At 40.1% G+C, this 16,546-nt stretch overlaps 1 protein-coding gene across 2 annotated transcripts in view; it reads right to left on the bottom strand.

Annotated features, from left to right (window-relative positions):
• LOC127582623 (ceramide synthase 2-like) overlaps positions 1–16,546 on the bottom strand; it is a 43,926-nt gene that overhangs the window by 2,650 nt on the left and 24,730 nt on the right. For both annotated transcript variants that reach the window (XM_052038076.1, XM_052038075.1), the window contains exons 3-10: positions 14,683–14,800; positions 12,844–12,962; positions 10,084–10,141; positions 6,385–6,435; positions 5,358–5,450; positions 3,788–3,916; positions 2,202–2,308; positions 438–594 (exon numbers count right to left, since the gene is read on the bottom strand). In XM_052038076.1, the coding sequence (XP_051894036.1) occupies positions 438–594; positions 2,202–2,308; positions 3,788–3,916; positions 5,358–5,450; positions 6,385–6,435; positions 10,084–10,141; positions 12,844–12,962; positions 14,683–14,800 (832 nt within the window). The remainder of the gene's footprint in view (positions 1–437; positions 595–2,201; positions 2,309–3,787; positions 3,917–5,357; positions 5,451–6,384; positions 6,436–10,083; positions 10,142–12,843; positions 12,963–14,682; positions 14,801–16,546) is intronic.

The raw sequence follows: 16,546 nt of genomic DNA, 5'->3' as shown, positions 1-16,546 counted from the left end.
TTAATGTTTAAGTGAATCAAACATCCAGATGCAAAATACTCAAAAATTGATTTAGTTTCCTAAATTTATAAATGAAGTGACCCAACCTCATGGTCAGGAGTTGAGGCATCAGTTCGCAGATTCTGGCTCCATTCACAGTTGCCATGATTCTCATCTGGACTTTGCATTAATCAACTGTTATACACCAGTGATCCCATGACATTCAACAAGAAAAATTTGGCAGTTTACTGGATCGTCCCATCAAGCATAGATGTGCAAGGACTTGAACTCCTTTGCCAAATTTATGGCTTGATTTGATGATCAACTGAGGCTACTAGGGAGAATTCAAGAATCAATTTTGAAATTGACCCAACTTTAAACAGCTCACGAAGCACCAACCCTGGTCATGTACATCTTCAACACATCATACCTAATTCATCTGAAATGCAAGTTCTTACCTTTCCAACAAACACAAACTTGACTGCCATTCTTAGGATGAGATAGGCCCAAAATATGTGCAGTACTTGCAGAACCATCAGGAGAAGATTGAAAAAGTAATAACCAAAGAAGGGCTGGAAAATCTCCATGGAGTAGTAGAATGTGGTGTAAATTACCCTGCAAATGAAAAACGTCAAATGGTCAGTGAAAATAGATGGCAACGAATAGATGAAAAATAGCAGGGAGATTTCTCCCATTCACCTTCAAAAGTGCCAAGGATTCCCAATTCTCAAATCTGTAATATTGTAATTCATGCATTGGTATACAACTCTTCTCATCTTAGTAACTGCATGTCTCTAGTAACAGAGCCAAGGTGGGAAAGTGTGCTGAGGATGGTGGGGTATGGAAAGGTCCTGTGCACTGACTCTGTAGCACAAAGTACATGTACTTATCTAGGATAGATTAGGTTAGTCTTACAGTTCCTCTCAAACTTCCCACAGCCGGTATCAGGATGACTCCAGGTTAAAAGGACAAAGTTATCTGGAAGCAATAGGAACACATCATTATGGATAAACCTATTGCTGCTTTAAGTCATTTAGTTTTGTTGAACATTTGTTCACCTAACCTCAACATTGGAGTTGCTGCAAATGCAGGACCCAAGAAGGGAAAAATCCCAGCGATCATGTCCCAGAATAGCAGGGGACAGCAGAAAAATATAAACAACTTTAAGGTTGAAAATTTGCTTCAACCAATGCAGTCACCAAACTTATTCAGTCTGCAAACCTCCCATAATACAGTACATTAATACAGCCCTACCCATTAAACTGCTCCTAGCACCTGTTGCACCATTAAGGGCCATAAGGTGGCATTGCTGAGTTTAGGCTAGGTTACTCAACAGCTCCACCTGTGGGATTTATTTCTGCAGCTCTAAACAATTGTTAATACAAATCAAATATCAGAGACAGCAGTGAGCTGGATTTGTTTCTGTCAGTTCATCTTCTGCGATTGAGCCTATATTGTAGTGCTCAGTGATCAGTAGTTTGTCCTACAGATTGGCATATTCCCCAATAGAAGCTGACAGGAACAAGTAGGTCTCCACCCAGAAGGAAAGTTTGATTTTCCATTTATGGATGCCGATGACAGTTGCGAGCATCCAGCCTCGTCTTAGGTCATTTAACCTAATCCCAAGTTACCTTGGGGAGTTGTGTGTTATTGTACAGCCTTCTATTCTTCAATGATGCAAGTGGAGTACAACAGCAGTTCGAGACCACAATTAATTGACCACACTCCAAATCATTGAGCAGTACTGGGAGGCAAAAATGAATCTTCAGTTTGAAGTGCAGGTTCCTTGTACCTGTCTGCTCTTTGAAGACCAAGCACCAATGGAAAACACATGGAAGTGTGTTTAGTTTCCAGGATCAGAAAAATTTCCCAGTGCAAGGGATCAAAAAGCTGTTCACCACTTTGCGATTGTCAGGGTTGGCTGGTGAGAGATGGTGAGAGACTGTAGCAATATACTCATTAGAAATTTTCAAAAGACAACTGATTATATACTTAAAAGCCAAAAAAATTGCATGTCTGAACTAGGAGGAAAGTGGGGAAGCACAAGTGAGCAGCAATGCTGCTTCAAAGCACTGGTGCAGGCATGATGGCCAAATGGCCTCCAATTCCCTTCACAGTCCCCCACCATAAATACTTCCACTGACCACGAATACCCTGAACCCTATTGGTCAGTCTCCAATTACCCCAGTCTGGAAATGCCCTTAAAAAGCAGCAACACTCACACATTTGGAAAGATGACAAGTCGTGTCGTCAAAAAGACCAACGCAAAGACCACAAACAGCACATCACAGGTCCTTCGCCATCCTGCGTAGTTGAACATTTTTGCACACTGAAAATTTAATAATCAAGTGATTAATGTAGCAAAATCCATCCTGGAACCAGCACCCAAACTGGTGGTTCAAAATCCTCTGAATTTTTGTTAAATTCAGAGTCTCCCAGTTAATAATGGAAGGGGGGGTGGAAAAGGAGGGTGGGGAGAGAAGCAAAGCCATTGCCCTTGGTTCCTAGGTGATGTCTCTACATTTTTTCTCCACTGCTATTGTAAATCTTAACCAGGCTGTTTGTAACCTGGGTCTCTGAGCAAGCTGACTTTTTGACCCCGTATTGACTCAATCACATTGTCATTTTATTTTTAAAAAACCCTTCAAGTCATCTGTTGTTGAAACCCTTCATCTGTATTACCTCCATATTCAACTATTCCAATGCTTTCCTAGCCAGCCTACCACCACACACACAAATGTGAGGTCATTCAAAACTTTGCTGCTGTATCCTAAAATGCATCATCCCATTCACCCAAAACTGTACTCTCTGAACTATAGTTACATCAATTTTTAATTCTCACTTTCTTCAACCCCCTCTGCAGTTCTCTGGAGATTTCTGCACTATTGATTTTGGCCTGTTACACCAGTTTCAGATTTTACCCCAGTTTCAAACTTTGCCTGATGTTAATCATGAGAAGCACCTAGAGAGGTTTTACAAATTATCACTATACAAATGCATGTTGTTGCTCTGTGATTTTGGGAACTGACCTTCAACAACTGCTTAGACCTTGGAGCTGAATTCATAATGGCCAGAGCTACCACACCAGATATATGGATGGCTTTTGAAAATTCTCAAGCATGGCATAAATTATAGTGAAGGTTTGTCAGTGGCTTCGTCAGTGTTACAGCATGGTCTTCGGTGGGGTGGGGGAGGGGTGGGTATTGGCAGTGGGAAATGAAAATGGGAAGACGAGGAGCAAGGGGCAGCAATGCTCACTGAAAGAGGCGGTGGCTCTTCAAATATATCTGTAAAGATGTTGCATTCCCTGCAGGTCATCAAATTCCCTGGTATATCATTTATGCTCCAAACTGTTACTAATGAAGATAGACCAGGTATCATAACTTAAATTTTCCCCCTTCAAAATATTCAACTCTTCATACATCTTTTTCAGTTTCTCCTCTCCCTAGTATAACTTATTATTCCATTGCTCAGCCTCTTCCACTTTAAAGAATACACACACTGTATGAGCCAATAGCACCCATCACTTCTCCTCTTCCTCCCACAACACTTAACCCACCACAATCAGCTAACCTAGCTCAGATTACAGCTACCACCTTTCCAATCAGTGAGGTTTATTATGACACTCAATGGCATGCATGATACTTTTGTACCCATTATTCATTGTTGATGCCTGCAAGTCTAGCCAAAAACTGCATGTTAAGATAATTAAGTGATCATCAAAATTTCAGACTGATCTAATCTCAGAAAATAAACGCAAACCATTGACAGCCTGTGGGATAGGAGCATCTCTGTACTAGCAACTTACTTCCATTATGTAATCAGATGCATCATGTACCAGCATTACCAGGGTTCCCACCCGGATGTAGTTTGCACAGTAGGAAAAACCAATAAGAAAGATGGTGGCAATGTGGTGTATGATCTGTTCCTTGAAGTCCTGTGAAGCAGGGTAAGAAAATATATATCAATTCAACTGGAACTTGGTGCTGGCAGAGCACACTGTCTTTTGGATGGAATTTTAAATCAGGTTGAAAGCAGCCAGAATCTCCATTGATTGGCTCAGATTCCTTGCACACGTTAGAAATCATTAAAATGCTGTAAATACTTTGGTCAGGTAATGTTATAGATAGGAAAGTTTATTTCTGCAGGAAAATGAAATATTACAACTGCACATATGGGACCATTTCACTGAAGTCCAAAATGTGAGAAATGGTTTAAACGCAGGTGAAAACCAACAGGAGAGAGCTCCTGAAGTATTCATTACAGAAACAAGCATTATAAACAAATCACAGAACCTTCATTTGTATAGCTTCCAGTCACATCAAAATATTTCAATGTAGACTTTTACACTGAAGTGGGGAGAAGCTGAAGCCAAGAAAATCTATTAGAAATACAACCAAATTTGAGACTGATTGCATTTCCTGCTACTAATCCCTCAGAATTAGAAACTGTATCCTTCAACTTTGTTCCTTCTGCATCATGCAGCACTTTAAAATCCAAACTTTGTGGCTTTTAACCAGTCCCATCTCAACTACACTCTCCAATCATGTTTGGGCCCCAGACTGCCCTGACTGGGTCTCTTGCCTATTACTACGTCACTGGGACTTAAAGAAAACTTCCAAATTCAACTGTTAACATATTTAAAAGTCTTTTTATTCACCAAAGCCATTGTGAATCACAACAATCAAACTTTGAGGTTTCAGAAATACTTCAGGTTCCAGGTGGTTTCTAAACTGGTTATCCAACTCATACTGCTGACTTGTCTCATTGGACCTGGCTCCAACATTTCAGACTCAACTCAAACATGTTACCAGTGAGGGTTTACTGAGAGGTTACAGTGCAGCCAAAATATTGATGATTATAAAACATCAAAAATAGCCCAATATCATCTCCACTGATCTAGGGCACAAGGCAAGATCAACTCACTGACTCATTGCTCTGTTGAATGATACAGAACCAGGAAAGTGAACATCATATCCTTCCCTTGCTAATCACAAGAGCTCTTGATCTATAGAAACTCAACAGGTCAGGGAAGTTCACACACTTACTTCCAAAAAGGGAGGGGCTAGGAACAGTACACTTGCAAGCCATAGTAACCATCACTACAGAAGCAATGGAAAGTTGTGTGGTTCGGTATACAAAAAAAAAACCAAGGGGAAAAAAAATAACAGAATAATACATCGATTCACAGATTCAAAGCTAACTGGTCAATGACAAACATCATATCATATTGAATCTACAACCAACTTCATTAATCCACTGTTCACACATAAGGTTCAGTATTTACATCTCAGAACTTAAGCTTCCTGTTTTGAGGTGAGCCAGAAGGTTCAGATTTTTAAGAGTGAATATCAGCAGTGAATCAACTGGTTACTTACCTTCCTCTTTATATCCAATGAGACTCTTAAGAGCAGAGACCAGTAGAAAGCTAGTTCTATCATATAATACCAATACTGGGAGGGCAGCAACACCTGAAACAGAACTGTCAGTTTTGAGAGAGAGCGCGCAAAGTGGGACCATCTGATACCAAGAGATAGCAGCTGCCACAATCAAACTATTTATTTATTTAACATAGCATGGGATCGCAAGAATACATGGTAAACACTACAAACAAGTATAGGGAAACTGGAATTAACCCATTCCACAATAGGACAGACGGTCAGGTAACGGTTGCCTGGGATTGATCCACAACATCAAGCAGAAGATCACTGTGCAGGAATTGCATCTTATCAACATAACCATTTTTGATCACAGGTTCAGGAGAGTTAATCCATTCCAGTTCATCATCCAATTTATATTTGGGGGGGGGGGGGGGGGGGGGCAGTCACAGAAACTCTGCTTCTAAAACTATTCCAAGGTTCTACATCCAATCACTCTTCCCAGCACCATCCCCCAACCCGCAAGGGTGTGGTTCGTTTTAGCCAGGCAGAGTCCCTTGGTAATCTCAATATGGGTGGCCATTTCCATGAAGGATTATAGTTGGGGTTTCACAATCCAACAGCTTTCAGGTGCTCTCACCATCCCAGAAGTTTTACCAAAATCACTTTCAATTGCCATGGCCATATGAACTGAGAATCTCAAAATTCTAGTCCAGTATGTTATCCACTCCAATACTGTAGTCCTTTGTAAAAGTCAGGCAAAGAACCCCACTTTCCTAATCACGTTTTGATGCTCTTTCACTTTGTGATACTGCACTCTCCCTCTGGCTCAATTGTGAAGTTTCAGCCAGAGAGGAAGAGTGCTCAAGATGATCTGATCAGCAGTGAAATTTAAACTCTGCAACCTGCAGCCTGGTGTGGATTTAACATCAATCCAACATATCAAGGCCATTTGTAGGAATGGCAACTCACAAGGATTGATCTTTGATATCAAACATTTAATTACTTTAGAACAGCGAGTACATACTTGCTTAGGGTATCCTTTCCAGCACTCCTGTTGATTCCAGAACCATGGTTTCTGAAAACAAAAGGTACAATAACTGGCAACTAAATTGGTTAGGTGGGTGAAGCAAATGTTGTGTGAATATTGTAGATGCATTAGAATTATTTCTTGTATAATGGGTAAAAACTGACAGATTGGCTAAACACCCCATTTCTCTCTTGGAATTTCTATAGACCTGTGCTGGATTTAACCACAAGCATTTTTAACATGATATACCATTCTCCCCAGCAACTGGACAAATGCCAGAACCTTGAAATGTTTTAATAAGGTTGTTGCTTTCGACTAGCATTCTATGATTGTGTTCAGAATGCTAGAGAAACATTATCCAGAAGAGTTCTTGCTTTTTTTCCCTCCATTTTTGACCTTTTACTTTAGATCACACAAATAGCAGGTACACATTCTGCCATGTTAGTTTGTAAGCAGTTTTTGTAAACAAAAAATGTACTGGGGGATTTTGGGATGACAAGATACAGTGGGGGTCAGTTCTCACAAGGAGAACTCTAGCCATGCAATGTGATTTAGGAGACCAGGAAGCATTTTCAATTTAGCTACCTGCTCTGCTACATTTGGAAAACACAAGTGCAAGAGTTATCCAATTCAGCAAAACCTTCTAAAGTTTACATCACCGGACACCTTCACACAGAAGCAATGGAATAGAACAGAACAAGTCTGGTATTTTGTGCAATATCCCAGAGAGGCTGGGTGTCACCGCTCTCCTGATGCAGAAATGGGAAAGACGGCATTTAACCAAGCCATACAGAGCAGTAAGATTTGAGCTCCATCAATAATCTACAAAGAACTGGGAATCTTGGCTGGAGTATTGTAGGGGAACTGCAAATGGCATCAGTGTCCCAAAATCAGAAGTTAGAAGTGGGAGAAGGAAGTGACGGAAAAGCCAGTTAGTTACCCTAAATCTAAAGTCTCCCTTCTGGAGAATCCAATGTTTAGACACCAAGCGTAAACAGGGCTTAGGAATGACTATCCTCCAACAATTCACTACCCAGGCAAATCAGATACCACCACCCTCACCTGCAGGGTGCCACATTATCACACAACTGTGCCAAGAACATTTAGAAATGGCAGGCTGGTGGATGAACCCTCTACATACACACTCAGCCCAGCTAAATTTTAAAAATTCATGAAATTATATACAAATACCAAAAATAGTGCATACATCCATAGTGTCGTTCTAAACATTTGTAGTGTGAGCACTTTCAGTATACAGGGTATTATTGCCACCCACGTGGTCCCCTTTGAGCGATACAAAATTCAGTGTTTGAAGGGCTTTTTTCTTTAACAAAAAGCAAATACAGGACTCAGCCCCTCAATGTACATCAGCAGGACCCTAGACTGCAGTCCTTCCCACAAAGCCTCTGCATTGGATGCACCAAGCTTCAGTGCGTACTCCTGCAGCCTGGAATGTGCCACTCAGCAACATTCCCTTACGGACATCTCAATGTGCTAGAAGACCAACAAATTACGGAACCAAACTGCAGTTTTCACCAAGTTGATGGTATTCCAGCAGCATTTGGTGTTTGCTAAACTACCTGTCTACTCTCTCACAATCCACTCAAAAACAAAATGGGGGTGGCCTGAAGGCAGAGGTATTGCAAGCCAGATAATGCCAGAAATACCCAAAAACAGCAGCCACAAAATCCACACCACTGCAAGAGTCAGTTCCTTTTGAAAAGGAATGCAAATTGAAAGAAACCCCCTACAAGATAGTTTGTAGTCTGAATTAAGTCTTTGATCATGAGGCAGCTCTATCTGTTGCCGAATACAAAACACCTGTTGTTATCTGGGGACTACAGAACTTTGAACTGGAATACAAGACAGTTTAAAAAATTATCAGTAAAACAAACTAATTAAAGTGCTTCATGAACTCTGAGGAGAACTTTGGTTTGCCTTTTTTTTGGCCAACATCCTGCTTTATGAAGCTTTTAAAATTAGGCGTGGCTGTTTTCAAGCTCTTTTCCAATGTAGAAATAACCACTAAAAGTCAACCATGTACAGTGGCATGCAAAAGTTTGGGCACCCCTGGTCAAAATTTCTGTTGAGTAGAAGATGAACTGATCTCCAAAAATCATAAAGTTAAAGATGAAACATTCTTTTCAACATTTTAAGCAAGATTGGTGAATTATTTTTGTTTTGTACAATTTTAGAGTAAAAAAAAGGAAAGGAGCACCATGCAAAAGTTTGGGCACCCCTAGAGATTTGAGCTCTCAGATAACTTTTACCAAGGTCTCAGACCTTCATTAGCTTGTTAGGGCTATGGCTTGTTCACACCTTCATTAGCTTATTAGGGTTATGGCTTGTTCACAGTCATCATTTGGAAAGGCCAGGTGATGCAAATTTCAAAGCTTTATAAATACGCTTACTCCTCAAACCTTGTCCCAACAATCAGCAGCCATGGGCTCCTCTAAGCAGCTGCCTAGCACTCTGAAAATTAAAATAAATGATGCCCACAAAGCAGGAGAAGGCTATGAGAAGATAGCAAAGCGTTTTCAGGTAGCCGTTTCCTCAGTTTGTAATGTAATTAAGAAATGGCAGTTAACAGGAATGGTGGAGGTCAAGTTGAGGTCTGGAAGACCAAGAAAACTTTCCAAGAGAACTGCTCATAGGATTGCTAGAAAGGCAAATCAAAACCCCCATTTGACTGCAAAAGACCTTCAGGAAGATTTAGCAGACTCTGGAGTGGTGGTGCACTGTTCTACTGTGCAGCGACACCTGCACAAATATGACCTTCATGGAAGAGTCATCAGAAAACCTTTCCTGCATCCTCACCACAAAATTCAGCATCAGAAGTTTGCAAAGGAACATCTAAACAAGCCTGATGCATTTTGGAAACCAGTCCTGTGGACTGATGAAGTTAAAATAGAACTTTTTGGCTGCAATGAGCAAAGGTATGTTTGGAGAAAAAGGGGTGCAGAATTTCATGAAAAGAACACCTCTCCAACTGTTAAGCACAGGGGTGGATCGATCATGCTTTGCACTTGTGTTGCAGCCAGTGGCATGGGGAACATTTCACTGGTAGAGGGAAGAATGAATTCAATTAAATACCAGCAAATTCTGCAAGCAAACATCTCACCGTCTGTAAAAAAAAAAGCTGAAGATGAAAAGAGGATGGCTTCTACAACAGGGTAACGATCCTAAACACACCTCAAAATCCACAATGGACTACCTCAAGAGGCACAAGCTGAAGGTTTTGCCATGGCCCTCACAGTCCCCTGACCTAAACATCATTGAAAATCTGTGGATAGACCTCAAAAGAGCAGTGACCTCAAGACAGCTAAAGAATCTCACAGAACTAGAAACCTTTAGCAGGGAAGAATGGGCGAAAATCCCCCAAACAAGAATTGAAAGACTCTTAGCTGGCTACAGAAAGCATTTACAAGCTGTGATACTTGCCAAAGGGGGTGTTACTAAGTACTGACCATGCCTTTTGGAAATCAGGTCATCTTTTACTCGCTTAGCTATTCACAGTAACAGAAATTTTGATCAGGGGTGCCCAAACTTTTGCATGCCACTATCTATAAGCAATACAACGGAAGTGAGAGGGTGGTTTCTGCAACTGGATTTGTATGCCAAGAATTTTAAAATTTGGCCTGCTTTCCTACAGGTACACAGCTAATGATGCAGCCAAACAAAACAACTTATACTTACGTCAAGCAGCACGCAAAGACCAGTGATAAATGCAAGCAGGTAAAATGCAAACCTCCAACTGCAACAGAGAAAAAAAGACGTAGGTGATCCCAAACTGGGCCTCAGAGACAATGTGCCAAAGCCAGTCAAAACAATTTAAAAATTCAAAAGAATTTTAACTTTCAAATTAAAGCAGTTTTGTTAGTCCATTAAAAGGAAATTAAAACAAAAAATATCCTTCAATGAGGATATCAAATGAAAAAATTACTGATGAGCAACTTGGAGTACCGGAAGTATTTATTTTGGAGCCAAGACAGAAGAATAAATGTTTAATGGTAATCACGGTGGGGAATTAGAAGGCTCACAAATGTCAAAGCTATAAGAATTAGCATTCATTTATTTACAGAGGTCGGAAAGTGGAATATTATCTCGTAGGGAGTTGCTATTGAAGAGACCATTGCATTTTATGAGTAAAATGATAAAATGTTCTGAAGATGACAGAGCTTTGCAGATGTCAGGACAGTGGAATTGATTTCAGATGGCCCCAGCAAAAAGCTGGCACAACACAAGTGGAACAAAGGATCTTCTACTGCCTATTAACCTTCAGTCACATCCACCTCTTCTCACTTTCCAATCCTCCCCAATATGTCAACGCACACTGACGGAGTTAACAAGTATTCCGGATTTGCATTTAAAAAACAGAAAACTGTAGGAGAGGATCACAGGGAGCAGATTCATTATACTGATGATATATCAAACCTCAAGCAGATTAGATTGGAGTGGAAGACATCAGCGCAAAGTCTAAAGTTGGTATAAATAGACTGAACAAAGTAATTGACCTTTAAAGTAATTGGCGCCTGACAGTGAGGATTTAGCAAGTGATTCTCCTGTCCTTGAAGTACACAAATAACACAACCATCTGTGAAGCTCAGATGCATAGGTGCAACAGTAATTAAATGACACTCAAGACTCCAATCCTTACAGGGGAATGTCACCTCAGGCACTCACTCCTACTGGAGTATGGATTCTTTGCTCAACTGATGTCCTTCAATTCCCAACTTTTGGAGCCATTTACAAAAGGGCAAGCTTACAGGGAGTAGATGGAGTGTTCTTGCCTGTTGGTAATACCCACATTTTCTGGTCTTGGGATCAGAATTGTGATCAAGAGCCGGATACCTCCAGTACATTAGGATTAGTTAATTGGCATTTTTAAAATACCATTCTTAGTGATCAGCCAATTTAAGAATGGGGATGACAACCAAAACCATCTTTCTCCATGTACCTCAATTATAAAGTTGTACAGTCCAGTTAGAATAAGTCTCCATAAATAAAATATTTACAGGAAATCACACCATCTCAGCAGCAGGGGCTGAGTTATGTACACAAAGCTCAAATTTGATCTTTGTCTGTGTTTAGCAAGTTTATGCTCATTGAGCATGAAATAGAGGGAACTTTTTGCTTCCATGATACTTCAAACAAAGACCATTTCAGCTCAAGCTCTGTCATTCACCCAGCCCCCTCCCACAACCATATTTATGATCTGCTCCCCAACTCATTGTGCTCTCAGACCAGTATCCCACCTCATCCACCCCTGCAACATGCCCCTGAACTCACCAGATAAAGCTTCTCATCTCCCAATTCCTTCTGGGAAGGACCTTGGATTATATGCATTAAACACCATTTCCATTACAGAAGGTGTGGGATCTGCCCGTACACACTTTCCAACAAGCAGCATCTGACATCATCGGCAATTATACCTCTCAATAATCATCAGCCCATGGAGTCATATTTCCCCTTTCACAGAGAACTAAGAAATCCATGGTGAAAGGATGAGATTACAGAAAATAGACAGATTAAATGTTATCTAGTCCAACAAGTACTCAGATTTTCAGACTGCTCATTAGTTTTGTAATCAGCTCTAAAACAAAAGCATTCATATTTTTAAACTATGATTTCCTTGGACATTCTGGTGTAAATAAAGTGTTAACTTTCTTCAGTGTATATACAATGACATTGTCCTTTAACATCCTGTAGATTCTTTTATGATTGGTGCCAAACCCAGGAACCACCAGGACTAGGTATTAAACATTAGACCACTGGATCAGGCCATCAGTCAGTTTGGCCACCAAATCATTTGGTTTGTTTGGCACTGGTGTTTTAAGCAAGCAAACAGATGGTAGACACAGCACTTGGAATACCAGCATTTTGTCAGATGCAGTTAGAGGATTAAGCAGGTTAAAATTAGAACTTTATATCACTCACCACCATCTTAAAATGCCCTTCAATGAGCCTCTGAGCATCAAGAGTATATAACAATTACTTTGAAGTGCAAAGAATTGTTATGGCAGCAAAAACTAATGGGCATTTTGTATAGAAAGTGTCCTGTTTATGTTTTATTTGCATTCACTGTTTGAGAGAGTGTTGTTAGTCAGGCTTCCTGCTAAAGGAACGAAACAAAGTAAAAAGAATATACTTCTGGCATCAACCAATTGACTTAGTATAAATAAGGAATGGACCCTGGTATATCCCTAAATGAATATCTGACCCACCCACCAAATATCAATGTTTCCAAAACTTAGTCCACCATGTGCAAAAAACAAATATACCTAGGTAGAGGGAAGGCCAAATCTTCATGGCAGAAGTTAACACTGTTCTGGAGAGAACCATCTCATCACAATTTTTCCAAAACTAGCATGTTGACACCAGAGGCAGTCTATGGTTTTAGATATTGGGCCTATTCTATTGCCATTCTCAGTTTAGTTGCTTCGATAATGTTTATACCTGGCCTCACAAAATTTCTGTATGATGCTGGGTCTGTCCTGATTTCTTCGGTTCCGAAACCATATCTTCACCTCCTGCATTGAAATGCCACACTGTTTGGCAAGAACAAGAAGATCACTCTGCAATGAAAGTAACAAAGCACATGATCAATCTTCATAACACTTTGGCAACACATCTGGTACTGTCAAATGGTCCAGCAATGAATTTGCACCAAAGAACAACTTTAGCCAGAGGACAATCTGTGCTGTCACTCTTAAAAATGATCAAATTCTTAAAAAGGTTTACAGAGCAAACTTAATTTTAACTCTCATGTGTTATCTTTTAGGCACAAAAAAAAGATTGAATTTAAGGGTTTGTTGGTACAGAGGATGAAGTATGGGACACATGAAATTGAATAAGTTTCCCCTGAACAATCAGATGCTAAGTGTGCTGAAGGCCATTGCCAAAATAAAAGGCAAAAAAAGATGGATGAAGATTGAAACAATGAATTTTGATGAAGGGTTTGCAGATGCAATTTGCACTCCCCCACCCCCGTCCAGTTATTGACAGTTATTTCAAAGAAAAATTGTTCCTCAATCTTCTCAGTCCCAGGACATTCCAAGTTGTCTGGCTAATCCACTGACCAATTGACTGCTTAGGAAGTCTTGATGAATGCTCAGAGTACATCTACCCTGGACATGATCAGCAAATTTGATAAATTTTTGTTCCAGGTCATCACAAGTAGGAAATTCCAATAATCAAGCCTGTATTTCTTTAGCAGCTCTGCTTTTATACCTATGGAACTCCAACACAACAGGAACTTAATGCCAGCCCTCAGCCCAGAGACAGATGCTGCAGTATAGCTTCTGGCTGTTTGTCAATAAAAGCAGAATTCAAAGCAGTCACTCATTAAAAGTCAAAGTCATTCAGTTACTGCATTGGACAGCATGGCAGAAAGCCAGTCATAAACACCACCGTTCTGTACAATCCTCAGTCTCACATGGAATTCAGTTCCAAAGGAGTCAGATTACCAGTCAGGGATACAGTTGAATAATTTATAAAACAAACCTAGCTTTTGAACATATCACCATCAGAAATTGTGGCTCGGGTCAAATAGCATAAACCACTGTTGGGAGACGCCAAATATTAGCCAGGATGGGGTTTATTTGGTGAGTGAATTTGACAAATGAGTTGGAATGGCCCAAGCTGGGGGGAAAAAAAACTTTGCAGGTCAAGAAGTTGTTGTCATAGCTAACCTTGCCTTTGTGCAGCCATGGTCTTTCAAAAATAGACAAAATCCAACAAATGTTATCTTGTGAAGTTAATGAACATTCTGCAAGTCTGGCTAATCAGCCTTATTTCTTTGGAAGGATATCTGCCATTGGAATAGGATTGCCAACATATCCTTCTAACAAGGAAAGATTGTGAATTGAGATTTATCCAGTTGTATCCCTATTCCCATGGACTAGCCCTTCCAAAAGATCTGCCGGAAGATGAACCACTTTCTAATTGGAAAGTTGTTTGGATAGTTGCCAATCTCCCAACTTTCCCTTTGATATCTGTCCAGGAATCTCACTGCTCACCAGAGCTCAATGGGCCAGTGGCACCTCTGGGCCTTGTGTCAGCAAAATGCCCTCACTACCAGTGATTCAGGCAATATTGGCAATGAATTAGTACACCTGGACTGCTGAATGGTCTGAGGTGTATTCACTAATCAGGTTGCAAATCTTAACACTGGAGATGCCAGCCAGCTGATAAATTCTTTATTTTAATGTGAACCATGTTGGTAGAGCCTTCTAACTTCTGTTGAATTAAAAGTCCCCTCTCATCCCAACTTTGAATGATATTAAACTAGCCCACCTCTTTGGGACAAGTGCTCTGAGTTGTATAAACCTTCTCCAGATCAGGCTTAGGAGGTACTTTTCGTCTTATTTTCTCCTTCACGCCCATTTGCTTGCTCAGAGGTACAGCAATCCACCTAGATTTGCAGAACAGACAAGACTCATCACTGCAGTAACTGCTATTAGAAGTCTTCTGGATATTTTGCACTCAGGTACAGCTCACAGTTAAAATTTAACCACCTTTATGTCAAGGTGACAAAGTGATTTAGAAGGCATGTATACTACCAGTGGTATTCCCTTCTGATTGTAATACATGCTTGAATGCAAATAGTTAGCAGAACACTAGTTGGAACATCCCTAATTCTTAAACATTACAATACACACCCAAATCTTCTCCATTAAGTTTTTTTTTAGTGCATACATTTGCTGTTGCAGATCAAGTGTGCATTGCAGAATGAAGACAAGGCACAAAAGCTTCAAGTGCTGTTCTTAATTTGTTGTTCCTTTGTGTTGCTGCTGTTTAGTAGACCAAGGATAGTTGGTTTTACTGCCTTTCCCATGAATATTACACTATTTACATTAATATGCCTAATGCAGGGGATTGCTAGAAAGGTGCCAATGGAGCAACTGAAGCATGTCCACTCTAGATGCATCATGGCATCATAGCATGGAAACTAGCCCTTCAGCCCAAGTCCAGAGTCCGCATCAACCATCAATCACCCATCTACAATGAAGCCATTTCATTCTCCCCACATTCCCCTCAACTGCCCCACCTTGAAGGGCAATTTACAGTCACCAATTAACCGACCAACCCCAAATTTCAGCCAGGCTTTCAGAAGTGGCGAGTGGAGATGGTTCAAGTCATCTTAAACCACTGCTACTTACCTTCCAGCAATGTTTGCAGCAGATTATCTCCACACCCAGATAAAGAACAAACTAAGATTAAATAAACTGGTTTATAAAAGAGCAAAGAACTTCACTTCCAATTGTGCGTTTTTAAATATCTGTCCAGCTCCACTTTCACAAAAATATAATTGGCTATTCTGGACTCCAGTCCCTTCAGTAGTTCACATTTATGTTGATTTTAAGCTATTCATGTGCTCAATAATAATTAACCCACCCGTAGGTGGAAAGTGAACAAGATCAGACAGCACTGCCTTTATACCCCAGCCCACTTTATTCCCCATCAATGCTAATATTAGACCAAGTTGTAAAACCTAACCTGGTGGGATGGGTTAAAATTAATCCTTTATATGAATGTTTGAGCTTCAAAAGAAAAATGAATAATTTTCTTACCAGGAGTCAAATTAAAAACAAACAAACAGCTAGTTCTTTCTGGTTCCACAAAAAAAACCAAAGCTGATTCTGTGCCAGGTACGCTACCCAAGCCAAACAAGAATTAATTCAAATAGGACCCATTGTTAATTTTAAAACAATGATTATGATACAATTGGTAGTTTTAAAACATTGCATTTAAGGACAAAGCTTTTCTTGACTTAAATCATTTTGTGCACCCAGTTTCCTATCGTCAGCACTACCCCTCATTTTATACCTTTAATTAAGCTGTGCTCTGAATTTCTGCAAAGTCTCACTTGCATCTGTCACCCAGTATTCAATCACCATGGGTCCCAGATCCAAATGAACACTTCATTCTTAGGAAATGAAATCTCACACAACATTGACAAGACTCTTGTTTAATTAATAAACATTTTGCACTTGGGATTCAATCCATTTACTAACAGAGTAGCTTCAATTAACCTTGGAAACAAAGTTCATTTGAATTATTTGTCCACGTCCACATAACCCTGCTTCAGTCATTTTAATGAGCAATTGCACAATTAAAACTAGTCATATTTAAAAATTAGTTTTGGAAGAAAGCAGAT

The sequence above is a fragment of the Pristis pectinata genome, chromosome 24 (assembly GCF_009764475.1).
Source record: "Pristis pectinata isolate sPriPec2 chromosome 24, sPriPec2.1.pri, whole genome shotgun sequence".
NCBI classification, from domain to species: Eukaryota; Metazoa; Chordata; class Chondrichthyes; order Rhinopristiformes; family Pristidae; genus Pristis; species Pristis pectinata.
Note: the sequence above shows the minus strand (reverse complement) of the source record. Positions and strands in the feature narration are given on the sequence as shown.